The 16,958-nt window shown below is 34.1% G+C and overlaps 1 protein-coding gene across 2 annotated transcripts; it reads right to left on the bottom strand.

Annotated features, from left to right (window-relative positions):
- Positions 1 to 211: 211 nt before the first annotated feature.
- On the bottom strand, positions 212 to 11,972 carry LOC115968783 (protein ENHANCED DISEASE RESISTANCE 2-like). Of its 2 annotated transcripts, XM_031088281.1 has the most exons (21): positions 11,452 to 11,972; positions 10,075 to 10,149; positions 9,719 to 9,772; positions 9,545 to 9,610; positions 9,403 to 9,464; positions 9,143 to 9,273; positions 9,022 to 9,068; positions 8,848 to 8,945; positions 8,097 to 8,192; positions 7,924 to 7,988; positions 7,759 to 7,830; positions 7,504 to 7,650; positions 7,095 to 7,402; positions 4,762 to 4,825; positions 4,455 to 4,630; positions 3,119 to 3,220; positions 2,931 to 2,981; positions 2,704 to 2,847; positions 1,808 to 1,903; positions 1,134 to 1,235; positions 212 to 567 (listed from the first exon to the last, which is right to left on the bottom strand). In XM_031088281.1, the coding sequence occupies exons 1-21, from the start codon at positions 11,602 to 11,604 to the stop codon at positions 475 to 477; spliced, it is 2,202 nt and encodes a 733-aa protein (XP_030944141.1). In that variant the 5' UTR covers positions 11,605 to 11,972; the 3' UTR covers positions 212 to 474. The 2 variants fall into 2 exon arrangements, with proteins under 2 accessions (XP_030944141.1, XP_030944142.1); XM_031088282.1 differs by lacking the exon at positions 8,097 to 8,192.
- Between the last annotated feature and the right edge of the window lie 4,986 nt (positions 11,973 to 16,958).

The raw sequence follows: 16,958 nt of genomic DNA, 5'->3' as shown, positions 1-16,958 counted from the left end.
CAAATCTGTGCATGCTATTTTTTTTTAATTAGATACTTTCATTATTAAAAACAATGAATTTATCGTTACAATTAGTTTGCAAGTGCTTGGTATAGCACAGCAATTTTCATTTCAACAAGTTTATTGCTCAAAGACATATAGAATAACTATATATATTTTATAAGTAATAAAGAATTTAAATGTAGCCAAGCGAGAAAAAAAATAAAAAATAAATAAAAACCAGGACAATATGCTTGATCTAAACAAATCATATATCTAAATCAAAGAATAAGCACCAACAAGAAATTGCATCTTTTTGCAAAGGTTGATTATCAACGTTAATGATATTTACATCACAACAACCTGGTGCCAAATTCATTTCTATTGAATATAAGAATGACTGCAATTTTGCAGAACCAAACATCCTGAATTTCCCATTATCTACTCTATAACCCCCAACATTTGGTTGGGTTTTGAGGAAGTATTAGGAACTAATTATGGTTTCACTAATACTGCTTTGGAGGCATCAAGATGGTTAAAACGGCAGGTTCCTAGAAGATACTCTGGGAGCTCCTCTGGTGTATTCGCCTGTGCATAACAAATTGACATTTAGGCTTTGTAATGAAAAAATGTGATCGTCAAGAAAGGCAATCGCTAAAGAAGCATAATATTTTTATAGTAAAGCTTTCATTTCTAACTTCTTCTTTTTATTGGGTGTTGAGGTTTACCCATATGGTAGAGAGATATCAGTTTCTTCAAACTGAATCATGACTTAAAAATGCAAGGAATTGTGGAATCAGCAGAAATTATGTTCAATAGTATGCAAATTTTCTGCTTTGCAAGATTTTTTTTTTTTTTTTTGAAATCGCTTTGCAAGATTTGAATCTAAGATCTAACATCTCCCCTGCTTGAGATATCCTTGGAACGAAGTGAGATGAGGAGATTTGAATCTAAGATCTAACCTCCCTCCGCTCAAGGTATCCTTGGAAAGAAGTGAGACAAGGGGAGAGAAGGGAAAGAATGAGTATGTTCCATTGATCCCTTCCCCACTTCTATTCTATTTCCCTATCCAAACTAGGGGGAAATATAAAGTAAATAAATAAATGTTATACCCAATGCACAAAACTCTCACTTAAAAAATAAAAAAGTATTACCTCTATCAAGAATGCCAACTCCATAACGAGATTGTTAAGGTATCCGAGAACAAGACCAGACACACCCCTTGCAACTGTTGAAGACCCAACATTGACCCCAAGCTGCATTGATTGTCATTTAGCAGAATTAGCTAATGTGATAAATAACCACCCACATGACATACAATTTTATTTTCAATGTCAGGATGCATATCCGTGACTTTGGCACAGTCCTTTCTACTTGAGTCTCTACTCTGTTCTGTTACCAAATCTTAATTCATCATACCAAGGCACAGAGGAGTGTGTATAACCACCCACATGACATGACATACAATTTTATTTTCAATATCAGGTTGCATATCCCTGACTTTGGCAGAGTCCTTTTACTTGTGTCTCTACTCTGTTCTGTTACCAGATCTTAATTTATCATACCAAGGCACAGATGAGTGTGTCTAAACTCTCTGAATAGCAGGGAAACCTTTCCAACAGATGTTGGGAGGCACCTATGCCAATCCAATGAGTACAAAAGTAATCGAATTTGGGCTACAGGAGGACGAAGCCTGAGTTGTGTGTGCGTGCGTGCATGTGTTTGAGTGTGTGTACATGCGTGTGCAAACACGCGCTCGCATTTTACAAAAGGACAAAGCCCAGACTACACAACACAAATAAAGGAACAACAGTTCTTGTAAACTTACCTCCAAATAGTTCTTCCCGTGGAAATAATTAATTTCAAGGGCTTGGCCAAGAAGGCATGCTTTCTTTCCTACACTCTGCTTAACTATCCATGAACCCTGAGAAAAGAAAATGCGAACCCACATAAACCATACACTATACACTGATGATAAATGATGTTCATGGAGCATTGTATAGGTAACAAGGTCACTTCAGGTCCAAGAAGGGAAAAAAAGGAAGTGCATATAATACATTTTGCAGATTGCAGGAGCTATTTTGGTTATACGAGTCAACCCAATACACACACATACATATATATCAACATTAAAACAAATAGAACATCTGTATGCATGAGCCTTATGGGGAAAAAATGAGGCAAATGCCAGAATCTCAGATCTCAGATCATATGGGAAACTTAAACTGTTAAAAACAGAGATCTCAGGAGACATATCTGGGAATTGAGAGGGTCTATGTATTTCAACAAATAAAGCAATACTTTGAACTTAAAAGATATGAAGATGCATGTACAAACGAGGAAAAAAAATATAGTTTTAACTTTTTGCCCTTGGTTTCTACTTAAGCAGCAATCAAGCCAATGATTAAAGCACAAAGCTAAAAAAATAAAATGTTTCAATTTAGCAGAGAAAAAAAAACTTTTCCAAGAGAAAGGGCCAAAGGTCACAGGTGCGGGGAGAGAATGATAAAACATAAAATGAATTCATAATCATCCATGAATATGTGGAGAAGCACCAATGAGAAATACACACTGACTTGTTTAGCTCAATGAAGTAAAAAAAAAAAAGTTTATCTGCTTTTATGTATCCTTGAATGAAAAAAAGGGGAATAAGACTACTGTTATGCTCTGTGATATTGTTGTTTCTAATCCCACAGGACCATGACAAACATTTTAGGTACTAACCTTAGATATATATGGTATGAGTTTAAACCTTGAATTTCTATATGCATCATCTCCATTGACAAAACGCTCTAGCAAGGGTGCATTTGCCATAGGAGTATTCATCATATAATATATAGCAAGGTTATATGCTGTTGAGCCTGGGATCTGGTCACAGAAAATAATCTGATTAATGTTAATCCACAAGATAAAAACGAGTAATATAGATATAGACAAAAGCTTGAATTGACCTGCATGTTTACAATGAAGAAGAACTCTGGCCCACCCTGTGCTGCATATTTCTGCACCACAGATCTTGTAAAGTTTATTTGCAATCACAAAGATCATCGTGAAAATGCAATGAGTGCAATTAATTAAACATGTGATCAAGGGCTACGAATTGAAACTATGAAGAAATAATAACAAACTAAATATCAACCTGAACAATACTTCCAGGACGGCCTGCAAGATCATCTTCTCGCTTGTCAGATTTCAGCCAATCTGCAGCAACCATTTGCATCAAGGTGCTCTTTGCCTTAACCTAGAAAGTAAACAACAAATGAATAGAGAACTTAAATAAGAATCACCAATTGAGACTATAATGCCACCTATTTTGGAGTTTTATTATTTGGACAAGTAAGATGTTTAAGAGGAACAAACTAAAACAATTTTAATGGAGTGCACAGGATTAAGAACTCTACAGAAACTAAATCTCATGGTTTAAATACTGTCGCTATTAGTGGTTATGAGGCATTTTTTTTAGGGTGTGTTTGGTTGAGGGTGAAATAAGAAGGAAAGAACAAAAATGAGAGAAAATAGGAAAGAAAATTTGGGGGGGGGGGGGTGGAGGTGTGATTGTTTGGAAGTGAAAAGGAGGAGAGAAAATGGTGGGGCCCGGCAGTTTTCTCTCCGGGCCCAAAAATCAATCTCCTCAAATTGGGGAGAAAACACGGAAGAAAATGGGGAGCCAGAGGTTTGGACGAAATTGCCCAGCACATTCAAATTTTTATTAACGTTGATTTGTCTTTTTCCTCTTTGCTTTTTCATCTTTTCAGATCTTACCATTCATTTTTAATTTTTTAATTTTTTTTAATGTGCTCATCCTTTGCTGTTTTTGTCTTTTTTGATATTATCATTTTTTCCTTTTTTTTTTTTTTTGGTGTTCATTTCTTTTCTCAACAGTTTTTTTTTTTTTTTTTTTTTTTTGATTTTTTGAGAGGGTTGTTGAACTTCTTGTGCTTTTTTTTTTTTGGCTGCATGATGTGTTCATTCATACATAATTTTCTAATAAAAATATAATGTGTTATTTTTTGTTTTATCTAATAGAGACATAATAGTAAATTTATATGAACTCTACTTTCTATCCTCTTATATTTCTTCTCAACCAAACAAAAAAGTTTTATATTCCTCCACTTTTCCATCTCCCCAACCAAACACTTCTAATAGAAAACTAAAATTTTTTCTAGCCTCTCATTTTTCCATCTCCTCACCAATTTTCTATCATCCTACTTTTCCACCCCTCCAACCAAACGAACCCTTAAAGTATGAATTTTATTACTATAGAAATTATAACATTCCATTAGCATAAACCAGTTTTCATCACAGAGCATATGCAGTTTAGCATTCCAAAATCATGCAATTCTATGCATGATTGCAAACCAATTTGTTATCCTTTAATTGGTGAGCATGGCAAACATCTTACTGAACATACAAGCAAAACTGTTTTCTAGACACTGTGTTCAGCTTCATTATTACTAAAATTTTGTTATGCATACCTTCTTATGGTCTTCCAGATAATTCTCTCCACGAATTAGGAAAGACGAAGGATCCGCTTGTGTCCAACTGCAAGCTAATGTACAAGTTGGATCTTTTGGAAGGGTTGTCCCATAGCAGCATGGGATACAGTCTTCCCTTGCCATCTCTTGTAAGTCCACATAGCCCCTTTTTTGAACTGCAGCACATAATCTCCAGCCATCATCAAATAATACAAAAAAGAAAATTCCTAAAACTGCTAGAGGAGAAAAGATATGCAAATGAATTCATATGCTAAATTGTACATACTGATCACCAAATCTTGAATACCTGCAAGATCATGCAATCTTTTCACAAGACCAGCAGCAGTGGATAATTTTGGTTGACGTGTATCCTGTAACTCTCAATGCCAAAGGAACCAAGTGAGAAAGCCAAAACACCAATTCATGCAAAGTTTAAACTCATTTCTAAAAGCAGAGTACCAAATACAAATATAAGAGTAACTACTACCAAAAATCAAAGGCCTAAATGAATGAGAATCTCTGAATAGAGATTTATGTGCACAAGAAGAAATGGGGCAAATCAAAGTAGCGAAAAATGATATCCACATACGACAACAACAAGGCCTTAGTCCTAAAATTTTGAGGTCAATTATGCATCCTCAACAAAGAAGTTAGGGTTGGTCACATGTATTCTTTTCTTGCATTCTATTCTATTTGAAGTCATACTCTTTGTTACTTAATTGGTATGTCCTTTTTATTACATCTACTAATGTTATTTTTGGTCTTCCTCTACCATTTTTCGTTCCCTCAACTTGGATCAACTCACGCTTTCTTTCCAGTGTATTAATCGCCCTCCTCTCCTTTGAACATGACCAAACCATTTCAAGCAACTCTCCCTCATCTTTTCATCAATATAGCTACCCCTATCTTTAAGCAGATGTCATCATTTTGAATCTTGTCTTTTCATGTATTTCCACTTAGACATCTCAACAATCGCATTTTAGCTATACTCAGAAACAGTTTTCTTCTTAACAACCTAACATTTGGTACAATAGAACATAGCTAGTCATATAGTAGTCTTATAAAAGTTTACCTTTTAACTTAATAAGTATTCTACGATCACACAATACTCCTATATGCTTCTTCACTTCATCCACCGTGCTCTTATTCTATGATTCATATCCTCTTCAATCTCTCCATCTTTATAAATTATTGATCCAAGATATCAAAAGCTTAGCATCTCTTGACCATGAAGAATTAATACCCACATGCTAGCCTAAATTAGAACTGAAGATAAATATGAAGTTATGGTGGTAAGAATGCTTATAATTAAGATTCAATTACCAACACAAAATGCTCAATGATATAAATCTATGCATGTACATTTACATAGTTATATACATATGAAAATAAAAATAGCAGCAAAAACCACTCAATTACCAATAATCCTTTACTACAATGTCAACCATGTTTTGTGAACACCTAGAAGGTATACAAAAGTTAAAAGACAATGAAGTCAGCCTACTGTATGTTTAGACTTTAGACTAATAGGCTCTTTGAGAGCATCCACAGCAGTGGTGCTATTTTTTTAGCCATTTGGCATCACAAAAAGCTACTTTATTTATTTTACATACTCATTTTACAAAACATCCAGCATCAATGGATCTATTTTAGCTTTCAACACAATAAAATAATATAAACATCACAATAAAATAATATATCTACTACATTATTTTATTAATTTATTTCTTTCTCTCTATCTCAATGTCGTGCCTCTCCACTCTCCACTCTCACTTCTCACTTCTCTCCCTTCATTTCCCAGCAAGTCTTGTTGCCAAAAAATAGTGTGAACGCATAGAGAGGCTTGGTGGTGGAGTTTCAAGTTGTAAGCTTGTTTGCTTTAGGCTTTGAACACCAAGAGAGGTTCCAAATCTGGGTTTTTCGAAGCTTGGGAGAAAAGGAAATGGAGGATGAGAAGCAAAAAAGTGAAAGGTAGAAGAACATACAGACTTGGGTTCGCCATTGTTGTCTGCAAGTTCAGAGTGAGAGAGCTTGTAAAATAGTAAAATAATAAAAAGTAGTGCGAACGCACCAATAATTTTTTTTTTTTTTACCTTTCAGCTACAGTGCACAGCCAAAAATAGCTATGCACTGTAGCTGTGGAGCCAAAAAATATAGTTTTGGCTCCACTATTGCAGGGTACATTTAGATATTTAGTGGTGCTAAAAATAGCTATATAGCTATTTAGCACCAATATTATTAGTGCTCTGAGAAAGGCATTTGTGCCTTCTGTGGCTTCTTCCCATGATCTCACCACTGACTCAAACACATAATTTCAACATCATCCAAAACACAAAGTTATACAGAGACACACATGATCCCTAAGAAGAAGTAACCATTGCAGAAGGAACTTCTCTCTTAAGCCTAGGTTCACATATTACAAATTTAAATCACTATGCCTTCTGAAAAACAGGTATGCTAGTGCTTCTATCACTTTCACCTAACACTTAACCAAAACTCAAGAGCATCATCAGAATGAGCATTATTCAAACACAAGTTACACTAGAAGATTTCATCATAACAGAAGGCCCCAGCTCTAAATTCCCTTTACTAGTTACATAAGCAACAAGAACAACGTTGAAACAAATTGTATGGTTGTACCTGGGAGTAGGTATCAGGGCCAAAATCAGGAGACCAGCTATTTTCAGATTGATCATAATCTAATGGTTCTGGTACATCAAAAAATTCATCAGCAACATCATTCAAGCTAACTAGGCTTGCATGTTCGGAAGGTGTTTTCTCCATTTCTTCAGCTTTATTTTCCCTGGTCTTCCCATCCCCCCTCGGTGTATGAAATTCAACCATGCTATCCCCTTCAATCTGATTCAACCTAATGTTTCTTGTCAACTCTCCTGATGATAAATCAAGGGTATAATTTCCGAGTTTTGCTTTAAACATCTCTCGTAATGCTGCATATAGAAAGGGGGAAAAATCGATAAGAATCAAATTATCTGAAACAACCATAGATACATAATATACATGAAAAATTCCATCTACAGTTGAAAGCTACCGGCGATTCTCCCAAGCATACAGATGGTAATAGATCGGGCTGAAGAAGGTCGTAGATAAGATTTCCAGAATTTCCAATCAACAGCAGTCATGTGCTTTACAACTGATTGTGTTCCTTGGTTCACAGGTGATATAACATATCCTCCACCTGTAGAGAGTGCAGACTGTGAACTCCATATATTGAGATACCATATGACAAAATAAAATCAATGAGGAGTAAGAATGTTGTTCAATCTAATTTTTAAGCATACATTACTTTTAAGGCAGGCACGGACATAGCCCTTCTGAGGTGGACACTTCTTGTGAAACACAGAATGGTAGAGAATAACTGTGACAGGATAAATCACAGGAAGTCATCTTCTCATTCATATTGAAATGTTGATAATACTATATTCACATATTTGCTCCAAAATATTATTACCGTATGTTCCACCATCTTCCCTTCTCCAATAACGTCTTAGTAACAGATCTCTTCGCTTCATTCCCCTGCATGGAATGATATGTCAATGACAGAGATTACTGCCAAAAAAATATAAGGGACTCTTAAACTACTGGCTAAAAACACATCATTAACATCAAAGGTAATGATCTAACCAAGGTAACCAATCGCTATATAACTGCTTGTGAATAATATCAGTATGACCATCAAGGTGCTCAACCACACTGCCCTTGTAGAAACAGAAGTCCCATCTACAAGCAAATTTGTAACAAACAAGCTTGATATATGATATGTTGAATTAAAGATAACTACATAATACTAATGGTAATTGAATGCATAACAATGGGAAACTATAAAATCATTTATGAAAAGGGCACCTGACAGTCAGATTTTAGATCTATTCATCTTCAATTGCAATTGGATAGCAGGCTTCCCAAAACAAATGTGTCACTTCTGTGACTGAAAGTTAGTGTGGTAGGAATAATCTAGGTTAATCAGAGTTTTAGATAGTTTAGGGATTGTGTTGGAGGATTGACATTATATGTCTCTAATTTATATAATCTGCAGAGTATGAGCTCTCACTAATGGCCTTTGCAGTAGGAATGGTCACTAACCACATGATTTTCTATTCCTCTATTGTCTTTTCTTGTTTTGGCAACCATGACTATTACAAAAGTTTTAATAAAATAAATGTTTTTTTTTTGGAGGGGGGAGGGGTGTTTGAGCAAGAAATAAAGGATCCATAAAGTAATGGTACTCAAAAGCTTGACAGTGCTATATATCCTAAGATCAAATTTCTTCAAGCATATGGGTTTTTGCTTTAATATTGAATTGAAGCCATGGATAATATGAATTTTAAAGAAATATGAAGCTTCAACATAAGAAGAGATGGGATATTCCACTTACTCTGATCTTAAGGGACCAAGAGACATAAGTGTCTGGAAAATGGCTTCTGAAGGTCCATCAACCACACCCACAGCCATTATAGCAGGATGATCATCCCACTGCGGACAAAAGGAACATGTTTAACAACAAAAATGTCTTTTTTAACCAATGAGTGGCGAATAGAAGCCTACCGACCTTCACACGGGAATCCCTATCTTTAGCTTCTTTAAATAGCCGGAGACCTGAAAAAATACCCAAGATCATAAACATGCAACTGCAGCTAATTACAACAGCAAATTGTAAATTTTATTCTTACCATTCTGACAACCAATTATTGTCCAAGGTGAAGGAGCAATAACATCCGAAGTCACAGGATCCGTTTGCGTGGATGAACAAAGAGTCCAGTCAATGGAACTAGAGTGGTTTACCCATCTAGAACCACTGAATCTGCATCCATGAAAGAATTTCTAAGTACCAAAAAATTGATTAATTACAAGATTAGATGGACAGGACTGAACAAGAGCAAGAAGTTATGCTTTTTTTATCAAGAAATCTGGGATAAAAGAGTTATTATACCTGAAGGGAAGCCATCTGCTCTTGGAACAACCCACAAGATTATCTTCCTCATCAGGACCACCCTATATAAATGCAGTCTTTAGTCTCTTATCTTAAGCATAATTTTCCTACAAAAGATTTGAAAAATTGAGCAATTTAAAACCTTTAAAGCTGCTTCCTGAAAGAAATGAATCCACCTTGCCGCTTCTTCAGGACTGCTTGCTCCCAACTATAATATTTAGAATCATAACTTAAGCATGAAAATTATATTTAAAAACCACCATTTTTTTTTTACAAAACAGTTAACATACTTTCTAGTGATAATTAATTACCAGACCTTAAGTTGATCATTGTCATTTGAAGTATTATAAAGCGTGAATATGAAGAGTACCTGCAAGCCAAAGGTGATGCAATTACAAACAAATCACAGCCACAAGCTAATCAGAAATTATAATCTAAAAGATATAGGGTCATATTAACGGATGCCCTTAGGGCATTGTTAATAGACCATTTTAGGAAAGTTTTAATACCACTTTTATGGGAAATATAAAAAATTGTCAAGAGTTAGTTATTTTTTCCTTTTCCCATAAAAAATTTCAAAAAATAGTTCCTAAACCAATACCGTTAGGGCATTTGTTAACTTTTCCCAAAGATATATCACCAAAAAGCAAAAACACTACATAACATTCATACTTTTCTATGAATGCTCTCCCTTCCGTTGTCCATGACCCGAATGCAGGAATCTATAATAGCACTTCTAACAGGATCCTGAGAGAAAAACAAAATAAAGGCTTTTACATTTAGTTCTTCTACAAGATAACATTGTAAAGAATGTCAACCAAACAGAAAGGGAAGACATAGATACGATAACATTCCCATTTGAAGATGTAGACAAGCCAAACTATAACTAAAGGATCCCAATTCAGTTTTGCATGCACATTCTAGTTATCCTGATTTTTGAACTACATAAGCAAAGACAAATATTTATCATATTTCATTTTCCTGACAGCAAGATGTACACCGAATAACAATAGTGGGAAAAAAAATTGGAATGTTAAAAAGTTAAAAAAGAAAAAATTGATAGGGAGAGTTTTTAGCCAACAATCTGCACAGATTTGTACAAGTAGAATTCAAACAGCCAAATTTAGTAGAGCATATTTAAAATCAGTGAGCCCTTCACTTCGAAAGGATGTTAGTGAGAAAGGCACACAATGGCGAAAAAAGGGCAAAATCCAGTGACAGAGGTAGCACGTGTATGTTCTACCACGCATAAACAATTGGCTTGGGTAATTGAAATAATTTCTTAAAGGCTTGTTTTCTTCTTCTTCCTTTTTCTTTTTTTGAGGGAAAAAATGAACCCTTTTTCCCTATAGAAAATTTTAAAAGAAAAAAAAAAAATACCAAATTCCAAAGACTGGGATATCATCATCAAGCTTCATGGAATAATATCCAATTATGCAAGTGAAGATTTAAGGGCATAAAAAAATCCACAATAAATTTTACAATTGGAGCCAGAGTGAAATTAGTGTTTTAATCCTCTACCACTTCAACCAAGCTAAACTTAAGCCCATTGCGCCCAAATAGTGCAACAAAAAAGTTTATGATATAACAAAACATATTCAAAATCAAGTTTATGCTAATGTAATTGTTACTAAAATTTAAATGGAAGTAGCATACTCCACTTGAAGTAAAGTAGGAAAAAAAAAGTGCATATATCACCATAAGTATACCCATATAATGAAAGAACCTAAATAACTCTTCATTATAAGTGAGTGAGTGTGTGTTATAAAATCCACTTCTCTCAAATACTAATAGATTAATTAACAAAATTCAATCAAAATAGATAATCTCTAATTCATTGCATATGCTATACACTCAATCTATATTATATTATGCTTTATCCATCATCAACCAGCATTCAAATAAAGCAATTTCCAACACCTAAAACTCACAAAACAAAGCACATAATACACTCAAACATTAAACCCAGCAAGCAGCAAAAAGAAAAAAAAAAATGGAAATTTTAAGAGAAAAAAAAAAAAAAAAAAAAGGTTCAGTGCATGGATGGACCTGATTGTTGGAAATGGGAACAGATTTGAAGCTTTTGAGATGGTGATCTTCGAGAATGAAGTAGCGTTTGCGAGAGTACTGTAATCCAATCCGATTGGAGCGTATGAGATATAGCCACCCTTCCATTTTTTCTTCACTTTCTGACGTACCCATCTCACTAAAACACTCGAAAAAACTCAAACCCAATTCTTCTTTTTCAACAACAAACAAAACCCACTTCTTCAATTTTCCCAATATTATTATTTTCTTTTTTGTTATTGTTATTTGTTACAAATTCAAATCCATGCAAGATGATTGAGAAGCCAAGAACAAAAACAGAGAGAAGAGGATCATGAGAATAGAGATTGTGAGGAGGTGACCCTCTGAGTCTGAGTCTGAACGATACAAAGCCACGGCTATTATAGGCGTTGTTCAGAGAATCATTGGGTGTGGCACCTCTTTGGAATTGCAGGTACAATTCTATCTCTCTTGCTTTCTCTCTCCTCTTTCCCTCCCTCTGTTCCTCTCTTGTAAAGCAACTGAAAATTGTTTGTACTTTGTATATATGAGACAAGAAAGTGTGCCAGGTAAACAAATACTATACCAATTTACTTTTTTGCCCCTATCTTCTCAACCAATTTGGGTTGTGGAAATTAATTTAGGTCCGTATCGAGAGAGTGTTTTTATGACATTTGTTAATAAATCATTTTAAAAAACTTTTAACATCACTTACATGTTTAATGCTTCCTAAAACTGTCAAAAAAATCAGTTACTTTTTTTTTTTTTTTTCATAAAAAGTTTCTAAAAATGTTACCTAAACCAATGCCTTAATCTTAGGGGTACAATCATTAACTTTTCTTATTAATTTAATCAACTTTTTTTTTTGGCATCTTACTTGGAGACAAAACCTTTTTGTGGGTCTTCTTTAACTTTAAAAAAAATAAATAAATAAAAAAAAAACTTTTTGGGGTCTAAATTGGTTTGAAATTGACCATGGTGATTCACATGTATTTATGAGTTTGGAATAAATTTAATTAATTTTTGCTGATTGTTTATACTGAAAATGAGTAAAAAGGTTTTAAAAGTTGCACAAAAACAAAATAAACTACATGTTAAATGAAAAAGTTGATGACAATCAGAGTAAATGGAAAAAGAACCAAAACAGAATCTTGTAATTCAATTGATTCTTTCTGATCTTTTTAATAGAGAGATCAAATACCCCCAAGTATCAAATTATTATTAAAAAAATGAGAAATGTTAACAGATGCCTTAAGGGCAATGATTTAGGAATTATTTTTAGAAATATTTTTATGAAAAAATGATAAAACAATTAATTTTTCTGAATATTTTTAATATTTTTCATGAAAGTGGTGTTAAAACTTATCTAATATGATTTATTAACAAATGCCCTTAAGACATCCATTAACATTTCCCTATTAACAATTGCCTTAAGAGCAACCATTAACATGACAAATATATAAATAGCATTAGTAGTTACTAATTAGCCTCTATTAATGGATGTCCTTAAGGCAATTGTTAACAAATCATTTTAAAAAAGTTTTAACACAACTTTTATGGAAAATAGAAAAAACTATCAAAACATTAATTACATTTTTTTTTCTTTTCTCATAAAATTTTTCCTAAAATGATTCATTATTAAATATCCTTAGGGCATCCGTTAACATTTCTCTATTAACAATTGCCTTAAAAACAAATGTTAACAGGACCTACTAGTAGTTTCTAATTAGCCTTGAATTTTTTAACCAAAATTTAAGAAGTAATTAAGTATTGAGCCCACCACCGCACACGCTTAGTGTGATGGTCATTTCACAAGTATAAATGCTTGTTGGGCGTGGAGGGAAAGAGGCGGGATTCAAATCTCCAGGAGGGAGTTTCACACATATATACACTTAGATTAGGTTAGAGTAGAATTTCTATTTTGTATCATAAAAAAATAAAAAATAAAACTAAGTATGGAGCCCAATGATTGAATGATAAATTTAGAAATTATTTTAAGAAACATTTTATTGAGAGAATGATAAAATAATAAATATTGTTAACAGTTTTTTATATTTCCCATAGAAATGGTGTCAAAATTTTCTTTTTATGATTTATTAATAATTGTTTTTAAGGTCATTTGTTAACATGACCACTCATAGAAAAAGACAAAAATAAATAGTACCGGTTGTTACTAATTAGACTTGACTTTTTGGACCAAAATTTAAGCAGTTAAGTTTGGAGCCAAATGATGCTAACGCTGAGCTGAATACTTATTATTATTAGATGGGAACAAGCAACACAAACACAATGAGTAGATGCACCTGTTATATTTATGAGTTAAAGAAGACTAAAAGATAACGGATAAGGGTTATGTTAACGAGTGTCTTTAGGGTACTCATTAACAATTCATTTTAAGAAAGTTTTGACATCACTTTTATGAGAAATGAAAAAAGTTGTCAAAATATTAATTATTTTTTTTCTTTCCCCATAAAAACTTTTTTTAACTGGATTGTTAATGATTGTCCTAAATGCACTCGTTAGCATTTCTAATGGATAATTCAGAGAAAAAGATAAAAATAAAATAAAACATTACTGGTAGTTGCTAGTTAGCCTTGAATTTATGGACCAAAATTTAAGCAATAATTAAGATTGGAGCCCAATGATACTTAATGCTGAGCTAAATATTTATTACTAGATGGAAAAACACAAAGTGAGCAGATGGAGCAGTAGATGCATCTGTTGTATTTATGGGTGAAGAGTGCCGACTGGCGACTAAAAGATGATGGATAATTCGTTTTGTTGTCAGGTTATCAATGACCCTAAAAGCACAAATTAAAAGTTCAATAAATGCTCAGTTATGATATTTAATTCAAATTAAAATTTATATATATATATATATATATATACATACATGTTAATAATTTATGGATCATGTTAACGAGTACCCTTAGGACACTGGTTAAGAATTCAGTTAAAGAAAATTTTTATGGGAAAAAAAAAACAATTAATATTTTGATAACTTTTTTTATTTCCCAAAAAAGTGATGTTAAAACATTTTTTAATTAGATTCTTAACCAGTGTCCTAAGGACACTCATTAGTATTGCCCATAATTTATTGGCTTACATGCTCAAATTCATTATTGTTGTGTGCTCTCTTTTTTGGATATGTGTATATGATTTAATTTTATTTTTTGAAAAACATATATAATAATAAAGTATTAAATGCATTTTAACTACCACTTTTAGAGCATTCATTAACAAAATCCTCCAATTTTTATGAAAAAATATTTTTAACCATATGATTTACGGATGAAATAAATGAAATCACATAGTTTCAAAAGCAATAAATTAAATCAAGAGTCTTATAGTTATAGCTCAACTTACTCATGTTTCTAACCGAGACATTGTTACCTTTCCAAACCTTATTATTATGGGTTTGAGGCATTTGTTAATGAGTCATTTTAAAAAAGTTTTGATACTACTCTTATAGAAAATATAAAAATCTGTCAAAATTTTTTTTTCTTTTCCTGTAAAAAATTTATAAAAATATTTCTTAAATCAATGTCTTTAGGAGTTAGGATATCTGTTAACTTTTTCCTATTATTATTATTATTATTATTATTTTTTAAAATCCAAAGTTCTTCCAATCTTATTATTTAATTTGTTACTTTTCAATGTATATGATTAATTTATTACACCTTTATTTATTTTGAGGATCTATTACATCTTTAATACATGGGAATCAAATGTATATAGGAAAGGATGATGGTTATTATCCCATAATGATAATCATACAATATAAATAAATAAAAAGAATTTAGTCATAATATGCTGTGATGAATTGTTATGTAAAGAGTGTTAATCCTTATTAAAACACACAAACACAAAAGTAGTATATAGAGTGTAAGGACTTGATTCGTGACGAACCGTAGCGGTGTTGGGCTCGTACGTAACAAAGCCCAAACAATATCATTTGTAGAGCGTGGGTTTGAAAGGCTAGGCCTTGGTCACCAGGTGGTGGGTTTTTCGTGGTGTTCGTGCGTGATTAAGTTTTCTTCACCCCTGGAATCGTTCTCCTGGAGGTGGGCTGGGAGGCTCTGGTTTTTGGCCATTTTTCCCAGCCTCCTCTCTAGGTTACTTATTTTTCCTTTTATACTAGCCTGCGTTCACTGTCCTTCGTCCATGTATAGGATCAACTTTTCCAAGATTGATACTTGTCCCATCAGTCCATACTCAAAGTCGTTGGGGGTGGTTGTAAAAGCCAAAGAATGCGGCTCTGTCAGGTGCAGAGTATTGAATGGCAGTAAGGGCAGCTTTCCCTAGATATTTTTAGATTTTCTTTCAAGCTTAGTTCTATACCGTTTTTGCCCCTCTTTCCGGTGGGACTTTGAATCTGCCAAGGACTGAACTGTCCTCGGCTGTATCCCTAGATTATCTTGTGTTTTATATTACCGAGCTTGGGCCATAGCCCTCCTCGGCTTGGGCTTTTGGACTCCTCACGGGTAAATGGGCCTGGCCCATAAATTATTTGGACCCCACAATAGCCTCTCAAAACCCGGCTGTCCAACCTCTCGGTTGGAAATGGGGGTTTTGGTAATGCCGAGCCTTTATTATGGCTCCTTTAATTCGACCTTTCATTAATGCTGACGGTTTTACATCTGTTTCAAGAAATGTACTGATCCACGAAGCGTTTTTTGATTTTACTCCTGACGCTGATTTTACTCCTGATGCGTTCTCGCAGTTTGATTATTCAAAACGCGTTTTTTTTTACTTCCCTTTACGAGACTCATTTACATTCGACGGTTCATCTGATGAGGTGGGGAAGTGGAACAGACACATCTTTATTTTCAGATTCTTTTTGGAAACCTGAACGAATTTAATACCTTCCGTTTCGCCCTTCCTATAAGAAGACAAATAGGAGGCTATCGCTTTCGTACAGAGACCCTTTTATTTTTCTGAGATCTGAAACTCTTAGCCTCCCTTAGCGTTTACTTAACCCTGTAGTTATACACTAAGTCATGATACGTTCACCATAACGAGTGATGAAGGAACCATACCCCTCCTCAAAGCATCATGTTCTAATAAAGCTCGAAATGGCTCGGTCAGGGCAAGGATGGCGGAGACTTAAGATTTGTCTCACCTTCCTTTCAGCCAAAATCCGAAGCAGGGGCTCATCACGTCAAACTTTCAGCGTGACTGAGTTGAGAACACCCATTATCACTACCCACCGCTCTCTTATGAGCATACCTAATATGGCTCCAGTGGGCTAGGAGTCAGGACCGAGGCAGGGACTAAATGCCCCTGCTTCTTCCTCTCTTCGTTCACTGGCGCCTCCTTCTGCCTCCCTTTCTTAGTCTTCCCAGCACTAGATCCATCCTGGTGCTTTCCCTTCTCCCTCTTTTACTCCTTTTTCTTTCTTTTCATCTCTTCTCTCTTCTTCTCCTCCTTCCTCTTCATTCATCTCCTCCATCTTCTTCTACAGAAGGTCCCTTTCTCAATATGAGCGCTACTGAAGCAAAGTTTGGAAG

Source organism: Quercus lobata, chromosome 11, assembly GCF_001633185.2.
Source record: "Quercus lobata isolate SW786 chromosome 11, ValleyOak3.0 Primary Assembly, whole genome shotgun sequence".
NCBI classification, from domain to species: Eukaryota; Viridiplantae; Streptophyta; class Magnoliopsida; order Fagales; family Fagaceae; genus Quercus; species Quercus lobata.
Note: the sequence above shows the minus strand (reverse complement) of the source record. Positions and strands in the feature narration are given on the sequence as shown.